This window comes from Oncorhynchus mykiss, chromosome 25 (assembly GCF_057628025.1).
Source record: "Oncorhynchus mykiss isolate SJ-2025 chromosome 25, ASM5762802v1, whole genome shotgun sequence".
Classification (NCBI taxonomy): Eukaryota; Metazoa; Chordata; class Actinopteri; order Salmoniformes; family Salmonidae; genus Oncorhynchus; species Oncorhynchus mykiss.
Genome location: NC_143046.1, coordinates 30,052,519 through 30,080,000, shown reverse-complemented (window position 1 = coordinate 30,080,000; position 27,482 = coordinate 30,052,519). Strand labels below are relative to the sequence as shown.

The 27,482-nt window shown below is 41.6% G+C and overlaps 2 protein-coding genes across 2 annotated transcripts in view; one reads left to right on the top strand and one right to left on the bottom strand.

The window, feature by feature from the left end:
* The window catches only part of LOC110504958 (arrestin-C), a 149,318-nt gene that overhangs the window by 97,904 nt on the left and 23,932 nt on the right, over nucleotides 1-27,482 (bottom strand). The window lies entirely within an intron of this gene.
* Nucleotides 18,077-19,807, top strand: LOC110504954 (transcription factor Sox-3). Its single transcript, XM_021583862.3, has one exon. The coding sequence runs from the start codon at nucleotides 18,285-18,287 to the stop codon at nucleotides 19,176-19,178; it is 894 nt and encodes a 297-aa protein (XP_021439537.1). The 5' UTR covers nucleotides 18,077-18,284; the 3' UTR covers nucleotides 19,179-19,807.

Sequence of the window (27,482 nt, the reverse complement as noted above, 5' to 3'; positions counted from 1 at the left end):
AGGTCAGTTTCCCTTTCCAAGTTTTACGGCCTGCCATGTTGTCTATTCTGCTCAGCTATTTCAAAAATGTTGAATATCAACAATGGCTTTCACTGGTGCATTGTCAACTTTTGTATGAAGCAATCTTGGCTGAATGAGATGGGTCCCAGAGCAGGGAGGGCTCGGCTGTAGCGTGCACAGAGACACCACAGACGCCTGCTTGGTTCTCCCTCTCTTGCTCTGCTGCAGGTGGGATTGAGGAGGCAGGAGCAGCCGCCCCTCTCGTCCCTGTCTTAGCCCAGCCGGTTGCGTCTGCATGGGACTGGGCATTCCACCCACTCGTCAGTCCTCGCCGCGAACCCTTCCTCATCCCAAGGCCCCATCCCACTGGACCTGTCGTTTGGAGCCACTGAACGTGTGACACCTCACACAGGGATCGGCGAGCCGGAGCCCCGGAGGCCAGTCAGAGCTGGGTGAGTGTCTGAGTGTGAGATGGTGGTGGTGGTTGGGAAAGTGGGAGGGTGGTGTAGAGAGAGATGGCATGTTCTCTGTAGCTCTATGCAGCTCCAAGACAGCAGAAAATCTAACGGCAAAAAGTTTGCGGTCCATCTGAGTCATAGGGTTTTCATTTACAAAGTTGTTGGGTAGGAATGCATTCACTGTAAGATAAATCATGGAAACATTTTCTTGTCCAGTCTGGCAAAAATATCAAATGACTACAAATCACATTTTCTGTAAAGGTTTCACCTATTGGTCCGGATGCCATGATTGTATATTGTGTGTGTATTGAGGGGCAAGTTAGTAAAAATGATCAGGCAAAATGTCAAGACACAAGGTGGACAGGGCCAACAGAAGAGATCATGTGATTAAAGTTACTTTCAAAGCAGGTATGTCGCTTTAGATCAGAGCTCAAACTCAAACTAATGGCAATTTGGTGGTTTTCAAATTAAATGTGATGGTTTGACAGACCCAATACAGCTTTTTGACTGTAACGTATTGACATGTTAACCTAGTGCACAGGGATGTAATAAAATCTAAATCAAACTTCAAAGACAAAGCTGGTAACAGTTTATGTAATGCATGGCACGATTCACTACTCCCTTCATACGCTTGAATGCTTCTGTTTACGCGGCTGATCGTGTGTTTGTACAAGCACATGCATCCGCGTTTGCGCAAGTGAGTGAGTGAGTGAGTGAGTGAGGGAGGGAGGGAGGGAGGGAGGGAGGGAGGGAGGGAGTGAGTGAGTGAGTGAGTGAGTGAGTGAGTGAGTGAGTGAGTGAGTGAGTGAGTGAGTGAGTGAGTGAGTGAGTGAGTGAGTGAGTGAGTGAGTGAGTGAGTGAGTGAGGGAGGGAGGGAGGGAGGGAGGGTGGGAGGGAAAGACAAGAGGAAAAGATCAATGAGAGTGAGAGAGCTCCAGTTGGAGGTAGCTTAGTGTCACTGTGTTACTGTCAGTGAGGAGTGCAGTGAGTCTGTGAGACATCTCATCTCCTTTCCTCTCAGCAGCAGCTTGTATCTTCCATTGACACGTCAGTCTCCGGGGCATTGAGCTGTCCTCTTCAGCTGCACTGATCTCACCCCTGTTGTGGTACTGTGTTTGTCTGTGGGCATTACGATTCAACTCAGTACCGTCATATGCACAAAATAAACTATATATACAAAATATATGCAGTACCAGTCAAAAGTTTAGACACACCTACTCATTCAAAGGTTTTTCTTTATTTTACTATTTTCTACATTGTAGAATAATAGTGAAGACATCAAAACTATGAAATAACACATATGGAATCATGTAGGAACCAAAAAGTATTAAACAAAGTCAAATCAAATCAAATGTTATTTGTCACATACACATGGTTAGCAGATGTTAATGAGAGTGTAGCGAAATGCTTGTGCTTCTAGTTCCGACAATGCAGTAATAACCAACGAGTAATCTAACCTAACAATTCCACAACTACTACCTTATACACACAAGTGTAAAGGGATAAAGAATATGTACATAAAGATATATGAATGAGTGATGGTACAGAACGGCATAGGCAAGATGCAGTAGATGGTATAGAGTACAGTATATACAGTGCCTTGCGAAAGTATTCGGCCCCCTTGAACTTTGCGACCTTTTGCCACATTTCAGGCTTCAAACATAAAGATATAAAACTGTATTTTTTTGTGAAGAATCAACAACAAGTGGGACACAATCATGAAGTGGAACGACATTTATTGGATATTTCAAACTTTTTTAACAAATCAAAAACTGAAAAATTGGGTGTGCAAAATTATTCAGCCCCTTTACTTTCAGTGCAGAAAACTCTCTCCAGAAGTTCAGTGAGGATCTCTGAATGATCCAATGTTGACCTAAATGACTAATGATGATAAATACAATCCACCTGTGTGTAATCAAGTCTCTGTATGAATGCACCTGCACTGTGATAGTCTCAGAGATCCGTCAAAAGCGCAGAGCATCATGAAGAACAAGGAACACACCAGGCAGGTCCGAGATACTGTTGTGAAGAAGGTTAAAGCCGGATTTGGATACAAAAAGATTTCCCAAGCTTTAAACATCCCAAGGAGCACTGTGCAAGCGATAATATTGAAATGGAAGGAGTATCAGACCACTGCAAATCTACCAAGACCTGGACGTCCCTCTAAACTTTCAGCTCATACAAGGAGAAGACTGATCAGAGATGCAGCCAAGAGGCCCATGATCACTCTGGATGAACTGCAGAGATCTACAGCTGAGGTGGGAGACTCTGTCCATAGGACAACAATCAGTCGGATATTGCACAAATCTGGCCTTTATGGAAGAGTGGCAAGAAAAAAGCAATTTCTTAAAGATATCCATAAAAAGTGTCGTTTAAAGTTTGCCACAAGCCACCTGGGAGACACACCAAACATGTGGAAGAAGGTGCTCTGGTCAGATGAAACCAAAATTGAACTTTTTGGCAACAATGCAAAACGTTATGTTAAGCAACACAGCTGAACACACCATCCCCACTGTCAAACATGGTGGTGGCAGCATCATGGTTTGGGCCTGCTTTTCTTCAGCAGGGACAGGGAAGATGGTTAAAATTGATGGGAAGATGGATGGAGCCAAATACCGGACCATTCTGGAAGAACACCTGGTGGAGTCTGCAAAAGACCTGAGACTGGGACGGAGATTTGTCTTCCAACAAGACAATGATTCAAAACATAAAGCAAAATCTACAATGGAATGGTTCAAAAATAAACATATCCAGGTGTTAGAATGGCCAAGTCAAAGTCCATACCTGAATCCAATCGAGAATCTGTGGAAAGAACTGAAAACTGCTGTTCACAAATGCTCTCCATCCAACCTCACTGAGCTCGAGCTGTTTTGCAAGGAGGAATGGGAAAAAAAATCAGTCTCTTGATGTGCAAAACTGATAGAGACATACCCCAAGCGACTTACAGCTGTAATCGCAGCAAAAGGTGGCGCTACAAAGTATTAACTTAACGGGGCTGAATAATTTTGCACGCCCAATTTTTCAGTTTTTGATTTGTTAAAAAAGTTTGAAATATCCAATAAATGTCGTTCCACTTCATGATTGTGTCCCACTTGTTGTTGATTCTTCAAAAAAAAATACAGTTTTATATCTTTATGTTTGAAGCCTTAAATGTGGCAAAAGGTCGCAAAGTTCAAGGGGGCCGAATACTTTCGCAAGGCACTGTACATATGAGATGAGTAATGTAGGGAATATAAACATAATGTGGCATAGTTTAAAGTGGCTAGTAATACATTTTTTACATCAATTTCCATCAATTTCCATTATTAAAGTGGCTGGAGTTGAGTCAGTATGTTGGCAGCAGCCACTCAATGTTAGTGGCGGCTGTTTAACAGTCTGATGGCCTTGTGATAGAAGCTGTTTTTCAGTCTCTCGGTCCCAGCTTTGATGCAGCTGTACTGAACTCGCCTTCTGGATGATAGCGGGGTGAACAGGCAGTGGATCGGGTGGTTGATGTCCTTGATGATCTTTATGGCCTTCCTGTGACATCGGGTGGTGTAGGTGTCCTGGAGGGCAGGTAGTTGCCCCCGGTGATGCATTGTGCAGACCTCACTACCCTCTGGAGAGCCTTATGGTTGTGGGCAGAGCAGTTGCCGTACCAGGCGGTGATAGAGCCCGACAGGATGCTCTCGATTGTGCATCTGTAGAAGTTTGTGAGTGTTTTGGTGACAAGCCGAATTTCTTCAGCCTCCTGAGGTTGCTGCGCCTTCTTCACAACGCTGTCTGTGTGGGTGGGCCAATTCAGTTTGTCCATGATGTGTAAGCCGAGGAACTTGAAACTTACTACCCTCTCCACTACTGTCCCGTCGATGTGGATAGGGGGGTGCTCCCTCTACTGTTTCCTGAAGTCCACAATCATCTCCTTTGTTTTGTTGACGTTGAGTGTGAGGTTATTTTCCTGACACCACACTCCGAGGGCCCTCACCTCCTTGCTGTAGGCCGTCTCGTCGTTCTTGGTAATCAAGCCTACCACTGTAGTGTCGTCCGTAAACTTGATGATTGAGTTGGAGGCGTGCATGGCCACGTAGTCGTGGGTGAACAGGGAGTACAGGAGGGGGCTCAGAACGCACCCTTGTGGGGCCCCAGTGTTGAGGATCAGCGGGGTGGAGATGTTGTGCCCTACCCTAGAATTTGTTCTTAACTGACTTGCCTTGTCATCAAGACAAAGGGTGGCTACTTTGAAGAATCTCAAATATATTTAGATTTGTTTACACTTTTTTGGTTACTACATTATTCCGTAGGTGTTATTTCATAGTTTTGATGTCTTCACACTTATTCTACAATGTAGAAAATAGTACAAATAAAGAATAACCCAAACTTTTGACTGATACTGTATGTGGACATCCCTTCCAATTAGTGGATTTGGCTTTTTCAACAACACCCATTTCTGACAGGTGTATCAGATCGAGCAAACAGCCGTGCAATCTCTACAGACAAACACTGGCAGTAGAATGGCCTTACTGAAAAGCTCAGTGACTTTCAACGTGGCACTGTCATAGAATGCTACATTTCAAGTCAGTTCATCAAATTTTTTTCCTGCTATAGCTGCTCCAGTCAACTGTAAGTGCTGTTATTGTGAAGTGGAAACGTCTTGGTGCAACAACAGCTCAGCCGCTGTTAGTGTTAGGCCACACAAACTCATAGAACAGGACCGCTGAGTGCTGAAAAGCATAGCACGTAAAAATTATCTGTCCTCAGTTGCAACTCTCACTACCGAGTTCCAAACTACCTCTGGAAGCAATGTCAACACAAGAACTGTTCGTCGGGAGCTTTATGAAATGGGTTTCCATGGCCGAGCAGCCGCACACAAGCCTAAGATCACCATGCGCAATGTAAAGCATCGGCTGGAGTGGTGTAAATCTCACTGCCATTGGACTCTGGAGCAGTGTAAACGCGTTCTCTGGAGTGATGAATCACCCTTTACCATCTAAAATTAAATAAAATTGTATTGGTCACATAACATACAGTTGAAGTCTGAAGTTTACATACACCTTAGCCAAATACATTTAAACTCAGTTTTTCACAATTTCTGACATTTAATCAGAGCAAAAATTCCATGTCTTAGGTCAGTTAGGATCACCACTTTATTTTAAGAATGTGAAATGTCAGAATAATAGTAGAGAGAATGATTTATTTCAGCTTTATTTCTTTCATCACATTCCCAGTGGGTCAGAAGTTTACATACACTCAATTAGTATTTGGTAGCATTGCCTTTAAATAGTTTAACTTGGCTCAAACGTTTCAGGTTGCCTTCCACAAGCTTCCCACAATTAGTTGGGTGAATTTTGTCTCATTCCTCCTGACAGAGCTGGTGTAACTGAGTCAGGTTTTTAGGCCCCTGGAAGTACTTTGGAAGTATGCTTGGGTCATTGTCCATTTGGAAGACCCTTTTGCGACCAAGCTTTAACTTCCTGACTGATGTCTGAGATGTTGCTTCACCACCCTCTGGAGAGCCTGCGGTTTTGGGCGGTTCAGTTTCCATACCAGGCGGTGATACAGCCCAACTGGATGCTCTCAATTGTGCATCTGTAAAAGTTTGTGAGGGTCTTCTTCAGCCTTCTGAGATTGAAGAGGCGCTGTTGCGCCTTCTTCACCACACTGTGTATGTGGGTGGACCATTTTAGATTGTCAGTGACGTGTACGCCGAGGAACTTGAAGCGTTTCACCTTCTCCACTGCAGTCTCCAAACGTCCACGATCAGCTCCATTATTTTGTATGCGTTGAGGGAGAGGTTATTTTCCAGGCACCACCCTGCCAAGGCCCTCACCTCCTCCCTGTAGGCTGTCTCATCATTGTTGGTAATCAGGCGTAATACTGTTGTGTCGTCTGCAAACTTGATGATTGAGTTGGAGGCGTGCGTGGCCATGCAGTCATGGTGAACAATGACTACAGGAGGGGGCTGAGCACAGACCCTTGTGGGGACCCTGTGTTGAGGATCAGTGTAGTGGAGGTGTGGTTTCCTATCTTCAGGAAAGTCCAGGACCCAGTAGCACAGGGCGGGGTTCAGTCCCACGGCCCCAAGCTTAATGATGAGCTTGGAGGGTACTATGGTGTTGAAGGCTGAGATATAGTCAATGCACATCATTCTTACATAAGTATTCCTCTTGTCTAGATGGGATAGGGCAGTGTGCAGTGCGATGGTGATTGCATCGTCTTTGGATCGATTGGGTCGGTATGCAAATTGAAGTGGGTCTAGGGTGTAAGGTAAGGTGGAGGTGATATGATCCTTAACTAGCCTCTCAAAGCACTTCATGATGACAGAAGTGAGTGCTACCGGGCGATGGTCATTTAGTTCAGTTATCTTTGCCTTCTTGGGTATAGGAACAATGGTGGACATCTTGAAGGAAGTGGGGACAGTGGACTGGGATAGGGAGAGTTTGAATATGTCCGTAAACACTCCAGCCAACTGGTCTGCGCATGCTCTGAGGACGCGGCTAGGGATGCCATCTGGGCCGGCAGCCTTGCTGGTGTTAACACGCTTAAATGTCCTACTCACGTCGGGCACAGAGAATGAGATCCAACAGTCCTTAGGAGTGGGCCGCGTCGGTTGCACTGTGTTTTCCTCAAAGCGGGTGAAGAAGGTGTTTAGCTTGTCGAGGAGAAATACGTCAGTGTCAGTAACATGGCTGGTTTTCCTTTTGTACACCGTGATTGTCTGCAGACCCTGCCACATACATCTCATGTCTGAGCCATGTTTGCCTGTTTGATTGCCTTACGGTGGGAATAACTACACTGTTTGAATTCAACCATATTAACAATTACCTTGCTGTGGTTAAATGCAGTGGTTCGCACTTTCAGTTTTTAGCTAATGCTGCCATATATCCACATTTGTGTATATGTCAATGTTATTCTCAGAGGCAACTCCGTAACATATCCCAGTCCATGTGATCAAAACAATCTTGAAGCATGGATCTGGCAGTCCGACAGACATATTTGGGTTTGCCAGGAGAACACTACCTGCCCCAATGCATAGAGCCAACTGTAAAGTTTGATGGAGGAGGACTAATGGTCTGGGGCTGTTTTTCATGGTTTGGGCTAGGCCCCTTAGTTCCGTTGAAGGGCAATCTTAACACTACAGCATACAATGACATTCTAGACTTTTCTGTGCTTCCAACTTTGTGGTATCAGTTTTGGGAAGGCCCTTTCCTGTTTAAGCATGACAATACCCCCGTGCACAAAGCGAGGTCCATACAGAAATAGTTTGTTGAGATCGGTCTGGAAGAACTTGACTGGCTTGCACAGAGCCCTGACCTCAACCACATCGAACACCTTTGGGATTTATTGGAACGCCGACTGCGAGCCAGGCCTAATTGCCCAACATCAGTTCCCAACCTCACTAATGCTCTTGTGGCTGAAGTCCCCGCAGCAATGTTCCAACATCTAGTGGAAAGCCTTCCCAGAAGAGTGGAGGCTGTTATAGCTGCAAAGGGGGGGACGAACTCCATATTAATGCCAATGCTTTTGGAATGAGATGTTCGATGAGTAGGTCTACGTTTGGTCATATAGTGTATGTGCCCTTCTGACTGAGATCCTCTTCATTCAATCCCCTGTACAAGTGAAAGACACTGGCTCTGAACGTAGTGTCACAAAGCACACCAGGACAAACCATCAGGATTATAGCACCCAGTACTGGACCATAGATACGTTAGTAAGTCTATTCCTAGACATTTATAGTACTCCTAAAAGCCTGTTTTCTCCATTCAATGTTCTCTGTCAGTAATATACAGAACCTAATGTCCCGTAAGTGTGATTTGATCCTGTCTGTTTCAGTGGAGGATGCTGAGGGGAGGACGGCTCATAATAATATCTGGAACGGAGCAAATGGAATGGGACCAAGCCCATAGAAACCATGTGTTTGATATATTTTATGCCATTCCAATGATTCCACTCCAGCCATTACCACGATCCTGTCCTCCCCAAATGAAGGTGCCACCAGCCTCCTGTGGTCTGTTTATTTTCCAGAATGGTGTCAGTCCTGATGTAATGGGCATGTGTTGGGAAGTGTGTTTTTGAGGGGGTAGCTGTATTTTCTAATGTTCCGTGTTAAAACTCCCCAAAAAGATTTCTCCTCATTCCAGACGTTCCTTACTGCTTATGTAGACTTTGCCCATGTTCAATTGCTTTTCACACATTTGGTTACGTTACAGGCTTGTTCTAAAATGGATCAAATTAATTGTTTTGCTAATCAATCTACACACAATACCCTATAATGACAAAGCAAAAACAGGTTTTTAGACATTTTTGGCAAAGGTTCTGAATAGTTATGTAAATGTGTTTTTTCTGTTTTTCATAAATTTGCCCAAATTTCTAAAAACCTGTTTTTGTTTTGTCATTACGGGGTATTGTGTGTAGATTGATGAAAAACGATTTAATACATTTTAGAATAAGGCTGTAATGTAACAACATTTTGAAAAAGTAAAGGGGTCTGAATACTTTCCAATGCGCTGCATGTTTATAGGCCCTGGTAAGACAGTGAGTGAGTTGATGTCTTGCTACCTCTGGAGATCCAGCCGGCAGCACAGTCCTCTGTCTCACCTCTCAAAGTGAGCTCAGCTCACTCCTCGTTACCTCAGGAAAGGTGCCACCAGCAGCACACTCCTTTCAGACTCAGGCCAGGCCATCCATTATCCTGTCAACACTCCTACTTCCCCACCTTAGTTTGGGCTCAATTTAGAACACTGTCTGTAATGAAACCACCAGTAATCACCCAAACGCATCTCGTCACGCTCAAGGTAATTAATATATTTGGAGGGCGATGGCTAACTCTTAATTAAATTATGCCTCTTTTAATGAGACCGTGACTGAGACTAAATGTATGGCCACTATCTCCATTATCAAGTGCTTGGTGCGCAACAGAGATTTGTCATTTTCCTCCAAATCACTCGCAGATTAGGTTTAATGACGCTCATGATTAATCTATCAATTTATACTTGTTTGTTTCTCTCTTAAACATATAATAAATTACATTTTGTAATTACCTCAACCAGCTTTGGCTACTGTAAAAGCCTCCGTTTCTGCAATTAATGCACAAAGTATTCCTATTATATGTAATTTTTGGGGGGAAAATACAGATAACTTCATGGTATTAATCATATTACAAAATTGGATGTTTTTAATTAATTCAAGATACACTCTGAAAATTAATTGCGCATTCTCACAATACTATCTTAAACTAATGAAGGCTCGACAAAGAGACTGCTTAATTTTTTTTAAAGGGGCCAGATTAGTGGGATCTCAATTATGTCTAAAACAAAAGCCAGCCGCTTGCTAGGGCAGGGCGCAAAGAAAGAAAATGATGCTTCAGCACTTTCCCCCAAACAAAAAAAGGAGAACGTTTCTATTGTTTTTGGGGAACTGTAGAACATGGCAATGATTCAAAAGATACATGAGAAATAATGAGTGCTGTAATTAGCCATGCAGTAGGCAATAACAGTCTTTAAAATGATAATGTAGAGTAGACAGAGGTGGTTCATAAAAGGTGATTTACAAGCGTCAACGTCACTAAACAGGATGGCATCATCAGCCTGCAGACAGACAGAGTATTGTGTTATGAACTCAGCAGCCTGGGGTTGAACAATGACATTAAGCATACTGTGCACTCTTAGAAGTTAAGGTGTCTTGAAGAACCTTTTGGGTTGCCACACCGGAGGCTCCTTGAGAAAACCTCTCTGAAAATGCTCTTTCAAGATCCCCTTCTGAAAGCGTATTCGACGAACCCCTGTGTAAAGGTTCTAACCAGAATTGAAGCTACAAAACTGTCAGTGTTCAACATGAACATATACAGCAGAACAGATGAACAGAAATCACATTCATGTTAATATCTATCTTAAAGCCACGCCCCTACTAAGCCTTGCCTCCACTCCAGGATTCCTCCAAGGAACCCTTTGCTACATTGAACCATTAAAAGTTTCCTCCAAGAACCTCTCAAAAAAACGAAGGTGCAAATATGATTGACTGGCAATCCAAGAGGTTACAGACCACCATATATACAGGGCTACAGGTAATACAGAAAGGAGATGGATGGAGGTGATTGGCCCATTGGGTCAATTGAGATGATAGAGATTACAACACATTTTAATACGAGGGCCTTTTCAGTTGAGGAAGTTCTCAGCAACCGAATCTCCTCTCATGCAAACATAGAAGTAGTCATGTTACATCCTCATTTCAAAACAATGAATTGTTATAACAGCCAGCTTGACTCAGTGGCTCAGTAGAAAAAAACATATGTCATTTTCTGCTTAATTAAAACTGAATCAAAATTTGCTTTGAATGGTCATAATCTAATAATTCTGGGTATTTCAGTATTTTTTTTTATTTTTAATTTAACGCACCATATACCAAATGTGCTGTTATGGATGTTTTTTTAATTGTCCATACTAAAAGTAAGGGATTATTGTTTTAAAATGTGCTCCAGGGAGCAAATTGAAAGCGTATATTCATTTAAAATGCTTAATTTCTAATGCCCTTTTTATGTGACATATGTTCATTAAAGCTTTGAGGTACATTGGTCAATAACCCTTATATAAAATGCACATTTTACTTAAGGAGTCCTTCAGGCATCACAAAATGATTGCCTATCATTGCCTTGACTAAGTCTATTCAACATATTCACACATTAAGTGTGTGTTATCTATTCTAAAAAGACAAGTAAACAACCCATTATGTTTTAGTGTTCACCATAGTCATTTAAAATAACCTCTTCTAGCGAGGAAGCAGCTATTGCATTCAGCCTGACTAAATTTAGGCCTGTGCCCAGGAGGTTGGTGGCACCTTAATTGGGGAGGACGGGCTCGTGGTAATGGCTGGAGCAGAATCAGTGGAATGGAATCAAATACATCAAACACATGTTTTGATGCCCTTCCCTTACGCCGTTCCAGACATTATTATGAACTGTCCTCCCCTAGGCAGCCTCCACTGGGCCTGAGAGTTGTAGCTCAAAAGTGACTGCATCTTGTGTCTGTAAGGTGAGCTGCTGTCTTCTCAGTGAGTGTGTGGATGTGTATCGGTGAGTAGGCGAGTCGGTGGGTGTGCTTGAGAAAAAGTGTTTATGGATGCGACCACGAGTACGACACCAAGCAAGAGCTATAAATCCCAAGGTGGCGAGCCTCAGGACACTCTCCTTGGCTAAGTGAGATGGAGCAGAGAGAGTGCTGGGTGGTCACGCCTTGTCTGCTGATGACAGTGACGGGTTAAAGAGATTACACCGGGGTCTCTGTGTGTCAGCAGCCGTGGCCCGGCCCTCCTCACACTGGAACACAATGAGCAACGACATGCTTGGGCTGCTGGGGGTGGGGGGGGGGGGGGGGGGGGGGGGCTCTGTTTCAGGCATTCCTCACAAACAGCTACAGGGGGGAAATAACATGTTGCATGTTGTCTTTGCTTCTCAGCTCAATTGAGACGCTTACATTCCAGCGGGCCCAACAAGGTGGCCAGTTGGGTGGTGGTGGTGAGTGCTGAGATCTGAGCTGAGCCTCATCGGTGCAATGACAACACACCAAATGACTCATCTGAAGCAGTGGCAAGACCTTTTCATTAGCCCTGGTGGACAGACGACACAACACTAAAGCTTGTTGTCTGCCTGTGAAAAAGGGAAATGAGTTCTGTTCTGAATGCTTGTTTTTCTTCTCTTTGAAGGTATGAAGGACAGGCCCTCTGTCTTAATGACTGACTGACTCACGGACATGGCTTTCAACAACATGGTCGGTCCTAGAGGAAGAAATGATGCTCTAACAGTCACACAACCCAACACACAGTGAGTTGAATAGACCCCCCTTCTCCGTTCCCCATCTCTCTCGATTCATTAGGCCAGACTACATGGCAATAGGTTTGCTATGAAGGAACCATGAGTTTAAGTGTGGGTGCAGAGACAGTTAGCGGTGAAGGACACATCCACTGCCACTGCAGCATTCTCTGGTTCACACTCACTCAGCTTGTCATGAAAACCACTTCCCCCAGCCCTCCTTTACACCCACTATGAGGATGCACTGAGAGCAGTGATGCTATACACACAAGCCCCTCTTCCACCATTAGCGTGTTTTATTTTGAAATCAAATTATTTCGTTTTTCTTTTATGGAGCTAACATATTCCTAAATATGTATTTATAGATGGCTTACACTCCTTCTCATAGACTGTTTTTCGAAATGGTGCTAACGTTATGGATAAATGTTCAATTAACCGTGAACAAATGAATCACTGCTAATAGTGCACTGTCCAACTACTTGATGTGCTACAGGGATGTATGTACAAGTTGCTGCATGATGCGAACTAGTGTGATATATATCGTTAGGATTACTAAACAGTCAATAATTCGCAAGTGATGATGTTGTTCATCGTTAGCAATAAACCGCAACATTTTAGTATCTTGTAGTCTGTCACTGACACTTAACCTTTGGTGTTCCATAGGCTATTACGCAAGGCACGTTATTGTCTTAATAACAGTCTATAAACAGCCGATTGAAAATATACTGTACAAAAATATAAATAAGAATAATAAATATAAATTAACAATATTTGATAAATTAATTAACAGTAATGTATGCCCTTTAGTTGTATTCATAGACATAGAACATGTATTTTTATTATATATTCATGATTATTTAACTTTGCAAAATCATTAATTTGGGTGATTCAAAGCTATGGTCATTTTGTCAATGTAATTAGCACATTATGTAATCTCTGGTGAAATGTGATTAGAAGCTAAAATGATTCCACAGTCAGTAATGACCTTGCATTACATACAGACATTAAACACATTAAAATATATATGCAGCAAGGCATGCGGTTAATAACATTAAATATCTACAGGAGCATGAGTTCGTTCAAATGTTACGACTTTTACAACAAATGAGGGTAGTAACCCCGCTCTACTGCCCTTCCTTGAAGTGACCCGTGCATATTATTTTACCTGTGGTAAAACGAGGGAAGACGCAACCATTCACACTGACACAATGGGAACAGCAGACCGTGTGTAAATTGCATCTTCATTTGCATTCCTGGTCCAAAAATCATGCAAATCTTAATGAGACAGTCTCTATTGTGGCTGTAATTGAAAACCCATTCTTTGTTAATTACTGTTTCGCAAAGGCCTTGTCCGCAGTCACTGAGCTGAAACAAAAAAGTTATTGATTCCAGAGGCCGTGGGGTTTAAATGGACATCTAACGCAATGGTTTATAGTCTGTTTGAGGGGATGTCCATATTTTCCCAGGCCAAAATGATAGTTTTCCCCCTTGAATTAAATAAAGAACGGTGGGGATCCGTTTCGCATTTCTAACCGCACGTGTTCTCTTTAAATGTATGCCAACAAAGCCTATAGCCAGCAACCAAACCACTGTTATTTAGGAATCAGTCTATTGATAAGGCTAGTTAAATACCACAGATAACTCTCTCTATTCATATTGGGGGATTTAAATCAGTATATAGTCTTTATTCAAATTATAAAACAAATACACTGCCTTGTCTAATAGATTTCTTTCAGTGGGGATATTATAGAATATTAAGTTTACCATGCGCCTTCCAGCACATTGTCCGTCCTGAATTAAATTTCTCTGACCAAAAGCCCTATTCAGTAAGCTTGCATAGGGACATTGTGCAGACTAACTGCATGCCCTTTCAATGGGGGAATTAATGCATCTTTTGTGTCAATTAGACCGAATTAGAATGAATTTTAATTCGCCTGAAGCCCTGCGCAAATAACGTTGTTCATTATATACTTTTTAGTAGGCTATATCCTCTTATCATATTGTGCGGATATGCGATAGCGGGCCTTTCTGTAATTTCCATATTGTTTATTTACTGCTCATTAATACGATTCAGATCAGGAGTGAAATAGAGATTATTCAACATGATGGGTCATAAATGTATTAGTCTTTCATTTGAGGAATACGTTTTTATTCAATCATTTTTATTTTTAAAAAATGGTATACATTGGACTATAAAAGAAAAATGACTTGATGGGTTGCCCAAGCTTGTTCCTGTCAATGAATGGGAGCTCTTGGCCAATTGTTGCTGAGAGGCCTTCTGTGGGGGCTGATGCAGTTTATCGAAAGAGGCTTTAGTGTGTCTTGGTGTATACTTTATAAGACTTGATTAAAAATATAGTATTTTCATTTGTCACTCATTTGCTGCATCCCTTGGTGTTGCATGACAAGTTAATCAAATTAAAATAAAGGGCTTGTTCAGAAATACGCTAATATCAGATATGGTAACTCAACTGGCATTGTTTGCATGCTGGTTGCACATTACTCTGCATACATGAACATACACACATTTCCTCCAAACACTTTCAACAGTGTGTTTCTGCAAGCCGTGACGCTACAGGCCATGGGGCCCGAGGGGCATGGAGCTCGCTGAGGCCGAACACTGGCAGGCTTTGCTGGTGGTCCTCCTCGCCCTCCGCTTTCGTTAATTAGGAAATGAGGTGCACAGAGGCCCTCATTACCCTACCCCGGGTAACTTCGAGTTTTCCATTTCCCGCTGTCTGGTCGATTTCCATAAGAAGATTACAAGCTGATAAGTTTGTGAATCTTGACAGATAAACAAATAACTGCTTTCTGAATGAGATGGGTTAACCCAAGCACTAATTAGAGGTTAGCGACAAGTCCTGTGCTCTGTTGATGGCGGATCAATCAACAAAGCTTTTCAATTGATTAACGTCTAGGTAAATCAATATGTTGTTATATGAGCTGGATAGCAAGTGTTGAACTGCGTTTCTATGGTATTGATTTACATTAATACTGTGTCTTCAACTAAATTCAATGTAGGCTACTCTTTCTCTGACAGACATGTTTTGAAAGTGAATTCCATTCGTTAAAAGTATTAAAGGTCCAATGCAGCCGTTTGTATCTCAATATCAAATCATTTCTGGGTAACAATTAAGTACTTTACACTGTGATGGTTTTTAATGAAAATTGTGAAAAATAAACTACAATTGCTTCTTAGCAAACAGCAATGTCTCAGTAATGTTGCTCGGACTGTCTGGGAGTGGCCTGAGTGGGGAGGGGAAAACTGAAAACTAGCTGTTATTGACAGAGGCTTGGCACTCTTTCTTATTGGTCTATTAACGAATCTACCACCCAGGGAAGTCACCAAGCAGGCCACAACTCCATCCCACCAAAACAGGCTGAAATTTCAGGTGGTCTTTGCAAACAGCTCTTACACTAAAAGGGTATTATCATACTTTTTACAATTTCCCAGTATTATTCCAACCTCATAGTGTGGAAACATATATAAAACATGGGGAAATCACGTTTTTGACTGCACTTGGCTTTTAAATAAAATGCAATATCCCCCTATATTTCAACATCATCAGCTTGGGTGTGGCGGCAGGTGGCCTAGTGGTTAGAGCGTTGGACTAGTAACCGGAAGGTTGTTAGATTGAATCCCTGAGCTGACAAGATACAAATCTGTCGTTCTGCCCCTGAACAAGGCAGTTAACCCACTGTTCCTAGGCCATCATTGAAAATAAGTATTTGGCAAGTTAAATAAAGGAAGACAATGAATGTAGGCTTGTTTATTACATCATATTGTTATGGGTACATGGACTATAGATTATATTATTTAATGTCAAGCCTGTGTATTTTCAAGCCTTGATAATTATTTTGTTGTAAATCGTATGCTATTCTGTTGAAAAGAGGTGACAATAGGTTATTTAAAGTTTTGATATCAAATAATCTCCCCTTTCGATTTTGAAATCCAATTCACATGCAAAAATATTCTTACCCATGATTTCAATAAATTAGATGGGTTCCTGAAATAAAATATAGACATTTGGAACTTCTTTAGATTTAATAGTGAAGTCATTAGTGTGCAGAATTCCTTTTCGTTAATATTTAAAATCCTTAATATCTCCCAGATCTGTGGTGCTCAAAATTGAGTGGCGGAGGTGTTCATTTAGGACGTTTTTGATGGACGAAGCGCGTGTAGTCATTAGCAGGTGTCAAGTTTTCCCGAGGGCTGGGAGAAAATCTCACTTCTGTTTCAACTGCTAAACAGGAACCGTGTGTTTTGGGTCTTTGCGGTGACCATATTAATAACCATTAGCACTGCAGAGTGAAAACGTTTTACGCACAAGAGCTGTCGAATTTCACGACGAAATAGCGTAAATATATATGAACTTTCCCAGAGCACCAATCAACCCTTCCTTCAAAACAAAGTCTTGAGAGGTAGGCTGTAAGCAGTTTTCTCCACAAGAGGTCGTTGATGTATCACGTTTTTATCTTTCGTCTCTGTACCATTCCCAATGTTGGCTGTTTTGAGAATTGGCAACTGAGATGAACCAAAATTAGTCGAGAAATAGAAAGTGAATCCGCATTTGCAAACATCGATGGACATGGTAAAAAAAAACGTTTAATCCAATATTGTACCAATTACGCACACTTGCGGTGCAGTTTATTTTAAGTAACCCACATTTAAATTTAAAACATCTTCTGTGTCATGCTGTTTTGATTAATCGGACTTTTTGTCAATATGTTAATTTAATAAATACATTCTAACTCAATTCATGATAAATTCCCATTTGAAAATGGCAAGCACACACATTTTCAATATATTAACAAATTGTTTGTTGTCTGACATTGGCTGCAATTGAAATGGTATTTACAAAAACCCTTCATACAGGAACCTCAACTTATATATAGATGCCAATCTACAATTCTAAGATATCATCTTGATATTTAAAGAGGGACTTTTCTGCCTCTATATTTGCCTTGCACTCATAGGTCTATCTATACAGGCATTGGGACCCCGCCTCCAGTCACCACTTGAATGGGATTATTTGATTTCCACCGTTTTCTTTACCAAGACCGCTTACAAATGATGAAGTTACGTCTGTAATGACATGGTTTGCTAGAGTTTTATAAATGGTTTATTTATGATCAGTCATGTCTACAGCACCTACAAACTCAAACCTATATATTGAACTATTAGGATAATATATTTGATGTTCAAGGTGACTTGAATTGTCGACTTGATCCGTTCCATCAAATTTATGCGTTTAATTTTAAAACCCTATATAGGCTATGATTCATTTTGTTTCAGTAAGATTTCAGCCATTTTCTAAAATGTTTCCTGCATGTGATGTAACTTACATTTTAACATCTCAATATACACATATATATATATATATATACATATGTATAGTTTGTTTGAATTACTTCAGATTAACTTTAATTAAGCAATAAGGCCAGAGGAGGTGTGGTGTATGGCCAATATACCACGGCTACGGGCTGTTCTTATGCATGACGGAACAAACCCAGAGGTGCCTTATTGATATTATAAACTGGTAACCAACATAATTAGACAATAAAATAAATGTTTTGTCATACCTATGCTATACGGTATGATATACCACGGCTGTCAGCCAATCAGCATTCCGGGATCGAACCACCTAGTTTTTATCTAATTTAACTGTTATATAAGATGTTATTTATGTATAAAGTTGAATCTATCCCTTTCCTTCTACAACTCCAACCAGAGCACTGTCCAACTCAATTCGTAGACGAAGCCGTGCTGTGATTGGTCGGGAGCAACGCATTGTTTCGCTGTCAATCCAAATCACATGACCCGGGAACTAATAACAGCTGAGGTTGGCGGACAAGTTTGCAGAGTTCTGTTTCAGAGCACTGAGAAATTGGAAGCACCTGACAAACTAACATTGCCTGAGCTTCTTTTGACAACTTTTTTTTCCCTCACATGAGACTGGTCAGTACTATTTCTATCTCTCTTGTCTTTGATGGTATTTTGTTGAACTTTATCCACGCCTGAGAGTGAACATTTCAAAGCCGTTCGAATGTATAACATGATGGAAACTGAGATCAAGAGCCCACTCCCGCAGTCCAATTCGGGTTCAGCGGCGGGCAACAAGAACAACAGTGCCAACGACCAGGACCGGGTGAAGCGGCCTATGAATGCTTTCATGGTGTGGTCCCGTGGACAGCGGCGAAAGATGGCACAAGAGAACCCTAAAATGCACAACTCTGAGATTAGCAAGCGGCTCGGTGCAGACTGGAAACTTTTGACCGACGCGGAGAAGAGACCCTTCATCGACGAGGCCAAGCGTCTGCGCGCCATGCACATGAAGGAGCATCCGGATTACAAATACCGTCCCCGCAGGAAGACCAAGACCCTGCTCAAGAAAGACAAGTATTCTTTGCCTGGAGGACTTCTGGCGCCAGGTGCCAACGCTGTCAACAACGGCGTCTCGGTGGGACAGCGGATGGACAGTTATGCTCACATGAATGGCTGGACCAACAGTGCGTACTCCCTCATGCAGGACCAGTTGGCCTACCCTCAGCATCACAGCCCACAGATTCAGCAGATGCACCGGTATGAGATGGCAGGGCTCCAGTACCCCATGATGTCCTCGGCGCAAACCTACATGAACGCAGCATCCACGTACAGCATGTCCCCCGCATACACGCAGCAAACCTCCAGTGCCATGGGCTTGGGTTCCATGGCCTCCGTGTGCAAGACCGAGCCGAGCTCACCACCTCCGGCGATTACTTCTCATTCCCAGAGAGCGTGTTTGGGGGACCTGAGGGATATGATCAGCATGTACCTGCCTCCCGGTGGCGACAGCGCGGATCACCCGTCCCTGCAGACCAGTCGGTTACACAGTGTACATCCGCACTATCAGACCGCGGGGACTGGCGTGAACGGAACGCTACCCCTAACCCACATTTGAAAAAATGACTATAAACTTAAGTACTTCGTATACTTGAACATTTTGATTGCTAAAATAATCGCCGTTCAGTAGTTAAAAAAACAATAATGCATTTGATTTTTTTATTTCAATGAGTTGTCCATTTTAAAGCATTTTAAAACTACATATCCTGGACTGAAACTGAATGTTCAGTCCACCAGAGTAAATTGCATTGCAAATAGGCTTTTATCATGATTTATAAGCAATCAACTTCTGTAGAAGAATTGGACTTCTATTTTAATAATGCCATATTTTCTCTGAAAATGGCATCTGGCCTCGTGAAGAGGCGTTGTATTTCAGAAAAGCTGGATTGAGAGTTGGTTCATACGTGTTTACACTTAATTTGTAGAATGTCAGTGTCGGCTGTGTCCAAATCTTTGTAGTCTTTTTCTTCATGACCTAGGTTTTAATGAAATGTAAGACTGTGGGGTGCAAGTTTTTATTTATAGTATTTTTTTTTTTGTTATAATGTTCCATTTTTGTTTGACATTTTTTAGTCCGGTTAACCCATATCATGGGCCAGGAGGTCTTATTTAAAACTGACGTTTCTACTTATTTTAAGACCATCCTCTATTCTTAAATGATGAATAAATTTGTACGAAACAAGATTACTGAGTCCGTGTGTTTTGGTGATTGTGTGGGGTATGAGCCACCTGATGAGTACTTGTCGAGAGGGGATGTGACGTGGGTTTGATGGGTGAAATCTGTCAGGTATCATGGGAGATGCCGCTTCACAGAATGAAATGAGTGGAACATTGAACAGCAAAGGGCGATGGGTCTAACGAAGTGTGACTAATGAGAACTCAAACATGACGGATGAACACGGTCTTGTGTAACTCAAGTTTTCATAATCTCTTCCACTTAAAATAGGCCTACTGCAAACACTAATTTTAGTAAATAAATATACGTTCATTTAGATTTTGTATAGTGTTGCATAGCCCAATTATTGTTTTGTATAATTCTGTTAACTTTAATGATCAGCATATCTTCCAATTATCGAAATATAGGATTTTTTTTCTTTTTAACTTTGGTTGCGGTGAACATTTTTATTTTTCCCCCCCCATGACTATTTAGGCTTTACTAAATACACCGGTATCTGACTAGTTACTCACTTATGCAATTTTGTTGGGAATAGCTGGGACATGGAGAAATACGGCAGCACCTAAAATATGTTAATGTAAAAGACAATGAGCCTATAAAGTGTAAGTCTAACATTTACTTTCATAGCTGACTTGAAGATTTTTTTCTGAAAAGCGAAATTGTTTTAATTGACTCATCTGAATTTAACGTACTGATTTGCTTGTAAGGCCCATTGGGCTGCTTTAACCAATAACTTAACTTTCGCTTCTTACCAAACCATGACATACACTATATTGAGTAGCCTAAATTGTATTTCGAAATGGAATGTTTGTCGATTGGGTATATTTACTGTAGTCTGGATGATTCTATGGAATGTGTTCACTGACTGGTTCTGCCATAAATTATGGTGAACTATGAAGGCTGCGTTGACTCATAATCTAATCGTTAACAACGCTCCTTTTCAGTGTGGAGTTCAGCAAAGTCTTTCCAATATTGACTTTGGATCCTTTATACATAGTCATATTAGATGGCAAATTGAATCTAGGTAGGCCTACCTGTAAATCCACTCCTTTATTGTGCACAGTTTAACGACAACATGGTGACTGAGTGTGACGATTCATATTTGATTTATTTTTTTTTGTATATTTTATTAGGATCCCCATTAGCCGACGTCAATAGCGACGGCTAGTCTTCCAGGTGTCCAGTTTTACTAGGGTCAGACACAAGCAAAGACATCACAGGTAAAATACTTTACAATTTACATACATTAAAACAGTGTATGCATCTCTGTTATACATACACACAAAAAGTAGGTCACATGGGGAGAAGCGTTTTGCAGTGAGGTGTTACTTTATTTGTTTTGGAAACCAGGTTTTCTGTCCACTTGCGCTATATGAGATGGGAGTTTCTCACAATCATGGCTCTGTATACTTTGTTTCCTTGAATTTGTTCTTGACCTGGGGACTGTGAAAAGACCCCTTGTAGCGTGTGTGTAAGTTGACTGCAAACAATTTGGAATTTTCAACAATGTTTCTTATAAAAACAAGAAGCTCTTGGCCAAGCGAGACTGGCATGCATTTTTGTCGTGTCTATTATAGCCCTTGGTTGAAGCTCGGTGTTAAATTCAAATGTCAAGCGTTGGGCCAGTAACCCGAAAGGTTGCTAGATCGATCCCCGAGCTGACAAGGTAAAAATATTTTCTTAACTGACTTGCCTAGTTTAATAAAATTAGGGTTGTCAGACAATTGTTTTGGATGACATGGGTCCCATTATGCCTGGCGAAAACCAAACATTGCATTACACAGTAAGAACCTTATACCAATGGTCAAGCATGGTGGTGGTGGTAGTGTGATGGTTTCCTTTCTAGAGTTTTTCCTAGCCACCATGCTTCTACGCATGCGTTGTTTGGGGTTTTAGGCTGGGTTTCTGTGCAGCACTTTGAGATATGATATGGGGAGGTAGGGTAGCCTAGTGGTTAGAGCGTTGGACTAGTAACCGGAAGGTTGCAAGTTCAAACCCCCGAGCTGACAAGGTACAAATCTGTCGTTCTGCCCCTGAACAGGCAGTTAACCCACTGTTCCTAGGCTGTCATTGATAATAAGAATTTGTTCTTAACTGACTTGCCTAGTTAAATAAAGGCAAAACATTTTTTAATTACATTTTTTAAATCAGCTGAAGGGCTAATTAAATAAAGGGCTAATTAAATAAATTTGATTTGATGGTTTGGGGATGCTTTTCTGTCTCAAGACCTGGAAGACTTTAACAGAAGGAACCATGAATTCTGCATCAGAATTCTACAGGAGAATGTCAGGCCATCTGTCTGTGCAGCAAGACAATGACCCAAAACATCAAGTCTACATGGAAATGGTTAAGGAACAAATTTGTTTTGGAATGACCTAGTCAAAGTTCAGACCTAATCCCAATTGAGATGTTGTGGCAGGAATTGAAAAGAGTAGTGCATGCTTGAAAATTCACATGTCACTGAGTTAAAGCAGTTCTGCATGCAAAAGTGGGCCAACATTCCTCCACAGCGATATGAGAGACTGATCAACAACTACAGGAAGCGTTTGATTGCAGCTAAAGGTGGCACTACCAGTTGAGTGTAAGGGGGCAATTACTTTTTCACACAGGGGAATTGGGTGTTGCATAACTTTGTTAATAAAAAGTATTTGTGAACTCCGGTTCCATTTTATCTAATAATAGATTGTTGAAGACCTGATCACATTCAGTATAAAACAATAGAGAATCAAAGAGGGCAAAAACTTTTTCACAGCTCTGTATATGCGGTTCATAACTAGCTTACTGTTTATTCACAAAGCCATTTGTTTTCTCGGCTGTGCAAATTAACATGAACAGCGTGGCAGTTTCCCAAAGTTTGGTTGTAAACTTAACATTAACTAGCTATGTCTTGTGTAAGAAAGTAGGATATATTGTGGTGAATGAACTTGCCATACACGTTATCTAACGTTAGTTTTAAGTTGGCTAACGTTACCTAGCTAGTTAACGTTAACTGGCTATCATAGCAGCTAAGGATGTTCTCAATCATGTTTGTGCTACGATTACACTTGTGTCTAGATGAGCATTTTACACATGACTTTAGCCTTATATGAAAAACCTTAGCTAGATGACTCTACTGGTCATCTATGAACGTTTGAACATCTTGAACGATCTAGCCTTCATTTCCATGTACTTAGTCTTCACATGGCACAACCCGAAGAGGACGGGCCACCCCTCTGAGCCTGAGTTTTTCCTAGCCATCTTGGTTCTATATCTGCATTGCTTTCTGTTTGGGGTTTTAGGCTGGGTTTCTGTACAAGCACTTTGGGACATCTGCTGATGTAAAAAAGGGCTTTTTAAATTTCATACTTGGCAAAATATAGCCATCTAGCATTCCTTGTTTGTTGGTTAGCTACTTAGCCAACATTAGCTCATCTGATTGGTATAACATTACGTTAGATAACTAGTTAGCTAGCTAATAAAAAAAAAACACATTTATTGGCTAGCTACCTTCTCATTTGCCTGTTATCTAGCTAGCTTTCAGCTGACTGGTGTTAGCTAGCTAGAGGCTAGCTGCTGGACTTTGCAAGCTAATGTTAGCTAGGTAGCATTAACTAGTTAGCTACCTAGCTAATCAAAATAACTGCTTGCATTTTATTGATTAACCTCATATTGAATACCATCATATAGTTGGCTATATACAGCAGCCTAGGTTTGTTCGCATACACTTCTAATGACTGGTAGTATGGTGCAAGCAGCCGTGTTGCAGAGCAAATGACCACCGGGCGTTAGAAATCAGATTAGCCTGAAAACATATTAGAAATTTTGTCAGAAATGCTGCAAAAAGGTAGCACATTGTTTGTTCTTAACGGACAAAAATGAGCGTGTGAGAGCGATTAGAAATGAATTAAAACTGTTGCCCCTGGGGCATATAGCTAGTGCTATGAAAGTATTTTCCCCTTTTCTAATTTTCTCTACTTTTGCACGGAACGGTATCAGATCTTCAACCAAAACTTAATATAGGAAAAAGGGAACCTGAGTGAACCAATAACACAACCATTACATACTTATTTCATAAACAAAATTACGCAACACCCAATGCCCCTGTGTGAACAAGTAATTGCCCCCTTACACTCAATAGGTGGTTGTGCCAGCTCAATATCTAGGCATCGTATAAGAACTAGACAACTGAGTACATAAAGTGACAATTAGACTTGCCACCTTTTCAGACTGAATAAGTTTGTAGGGCCTAGATTTTTAAAAATGTAGAGACAAGTGAAATTGGGGCTAACTCCCCAACAGGCTTGGGAGGCGAAGGTCGAGTCATACGCCCCCAGAAACATGACCCGCCTAACCACACTCCTTAACACCCGCCCGCTTAACCCGGAAGCCAGCCACACCAATGTGTCAGAGGAAACACCGTTCAACTGACGACCAAGGTCAGCCTGAAGGCGCCTGGCCCGCCACAAGGAGTCACTAGAGCTCAAAGGGCCAAGTAAAGCCCCCTGGCCAAACGATGGTTGAACCCCCAAACGCACATGTGAACATGAGCCTGTGTTGCGCTGCCAGTGTCCAGAATAGCTGTTTCAAACATGGAGAATACAGTCCAGCTCCCTTTCCTGCCTAGTCATTATAATCCACATTTGTGCTGACTGATTAAGTGTCGTGTTACTTTTCAGTGTGTTCCCAGAAATTCTGAAGTTGCCATCAACAAGTTAAAAAGTAGTCGGAAGGTGTGGGTCCTGCACATGGTGCACCCAGGTAAAACAACATCAGAATCATTGAGGGGGTTTGATTAGTCGATTTGGAACCGGGCCAACCTCCTGGACTTGAGCCAGGTGCCCACTCTGTTCGAAGTCGGCTCAGCAAAAGTGACGTAATTAAGCACGGGTACTGACCAAGACGAGATTGAGAACACACATTACATCGGTTTTAAGGTCTCTGCACTGGCTGCCTGAGGTAAAAAAAAAATATATATATTGTAAAGTTAATCCACGATTGTACACCCCAATACATGTCAGACATGCTTTTAAGTTATGTGGGCTCCTGAATGGCGCAGCAGTGTAAGGCACTGCGTCTCAGTGCTAGCTGTGGCACTATAGCCTCTGGTTCGATTCTAGGCTGTATCGCAACCGGCCATGATTGGGAGTCCCATAGGGCGGAGCACAATTGGCCCAGCGTCGTTAGCATTTGGCCGGGGTAGGCCGTTATTGTAAATAAGAATTTGTTCTTAACGGATTTGCCTAGGTTAAATAAAGATTAAATATAAATAAGTTACGTAGCCAGTAGGTCCCTCAGGTCCTCTGACACTGGCCTTTTAATTGTCCCAAAGCCTAGGACTAAGAGGCATGGAGAGGCAGCCTTTAGTTATTTCCCCCAGCCTCTGGAATAGACTGCTGGGGGGAAATATTGTGAACATGTTTTAATATTTTTTTAAAAAAATATGTCTTTAGCTTTGCTTTTCCTTAGGGTGCTTTTTAATTGATCAGTTTGTCTTTGTTTTATCTTATGTTTGTGTAGTAAATACTTCAGATTTTATTTATTTATTTTCATGTCTGAAATGTGCTGTATAAAGCTTGATTTGACTTAACACATGTAGGATTCTGTATTTTGACATGCAAAAGTGATTGCCTTTGATAAAGCGTTTTTATCTGCCTTCCCTCCCCGATGATGTGATGGGCCATAGTCCAGTGTACCCAAGGACAGATGAATCAAACCCCCTCTGCTTGCTTAAATTGTGTGCCATGCCGTGCGCAGTCAAAATAATTACATGCTTGCTTACTTGGCAAGCTACGTGATTAATGTGTCTGTTTTCCACAAATCAACTTTTTTTAGCATGATGTTTTAACCAAGCAAGCAAAATGAACTAACAAAATTGGTTTTGAAGTAACGCTTCAAGACTGTCCATATATAAATGGTCTGTCAAATAAAAGTTTTTAGAACGGGGTTCGTAGTGTAATGACTAGAGGTCCTGTATATTTTAAGATTGTGGGTTTTCCTCCCAGAGGATACATTTTGACAATTGAGTTTATAGTTTTGACAGCTCCTTACCGACACACATTTTCATTTATTAGGTGGCTCTTAAAAGAGCCTTTGGTTTAGTGGAGTGGCAGTGAATGTGGTGGTGTATACAATTGTTCGTCCTGCTGGAACGGAGAAGAGACCAGCTTTGAGACTCTCCAGGAGCCTGAAAGCAACGCCTTACCGATTTGTGGTTATTATGGATGACTGTTCACACATCTAAATGTATATTTGAACCAAATGGTTGAGTTCAAGAAGTGTAAGCTGCTTATCAATACTTAAAGTTCTCCCATGTTTTCATATTTATACTTCCATTTATGACGTGTGCTCTTTTACTGGAGTTGGACAGTTGTGGACAGCATTACTTAGGACATTTGTAGCTGAGGTTTTGAGCACCTCATTCACGGGTCTTTCTCTTTACTATGTTCTGCATTGTATAGTAGTGAAGACATCAAAACTATGAAATAACACATGGAATCATGTCGCAACCAAATCAGTGTTAAACAAATCAAATTGTTTTATATTTGAGACTCGTGAAAGTAGCCACCCTTTACCTTGATGACAGCTTTGCACACTCTTGGCATTCTCTCAACCAGCTTTTCCAACAGTCTTGAAGGAGTTCCCACATGCTGAGCACTTGTTGGCTGCTTTTCCTTCACTCTGCGGTCCAACTCATCCCAAACCGTCTCAATTGGGTTGAGCTCGGGTTATTGTGGAGGCCAGGTCATCTGATGCAGCACTCCATCACTCTCCTTCTTGATCAAATGGCTCTTACACACCAAAGCACCATCACACCTCCTCCTCCATGCTTCATGGTGGGAACCACACATGCAGATATCATCCGTTCACATACTCTGCGTCTCACAAAGACATGATGGTTGGAAGCAAAAATCTCAAATTTGGACTCATCAGACCAAAGGACAGATTTCCACCAGTCTAATGTCCATTGTTCATGTTTCTTGGCCCAAGTACGTCTTAATCTTATTTAGTAGTGGTTTCTTTTGCAGCAATTGGACCATGAAGGCCTGATTCACGCAGTCTCTTCTGAACAGTTGGTGTTGATATGTCTATTACTTGAACTCTGTGAAGCAATTATTTGGGCTGCAATTTCTGAAGCTGGTAACTCTGATGAACTTATCCTCTGCAGCAGAGGTAATACTGGGTCTTCCTTTCCTGTGGCGGTCCTCCTGAGTGGCAGTTTTTCATCATAGCGCTTGATGGTTTTTACGACTGCACATGAAGAAACTATCAAAGGTATTAATGTTCAGTATAGACTGACCTTTGTCTTTTAAAGTAATGGACTGTTGTTTCTCTTTGCTTATTTGAGCTGTTCTTGCCATGATATGAACTTAGCCCTATTTGGTAAAATACCATCTTCTGTATGCCACCCCTACCTTGTCACAGCACAACTGATTGATTGGCTCAAATGCATTAAGAAGGAAAGATTATCCACAAACAAACTTTTAACAAGGCACACCTGTTACTTGAAATGCATTCCAAAGGAATACCTCATGAAGCAGTTTGAGAGAATGCCAAGAGTGTGCAAAGCTGTCATCAAGGCAAAGGGTGGCTACTTTGAAGAATCTCAAATATAGCATATATTTTGATTTGTTTAACAATTATTTTTTTTGCTCACTACATGATTCCATAGGTGGTATTTCATAGTTTTGATGTCTTCACGATTATTCT

Excerpts from the sequence above, each read along its gene's own strand:
- LOC110504954 (XM_021583862.3), top strand. The coding sequence starts at position 18,285 with ATGTATAACATGATGGAAACTGAGATCAAGAGCCCACTCCCGCAGTCC.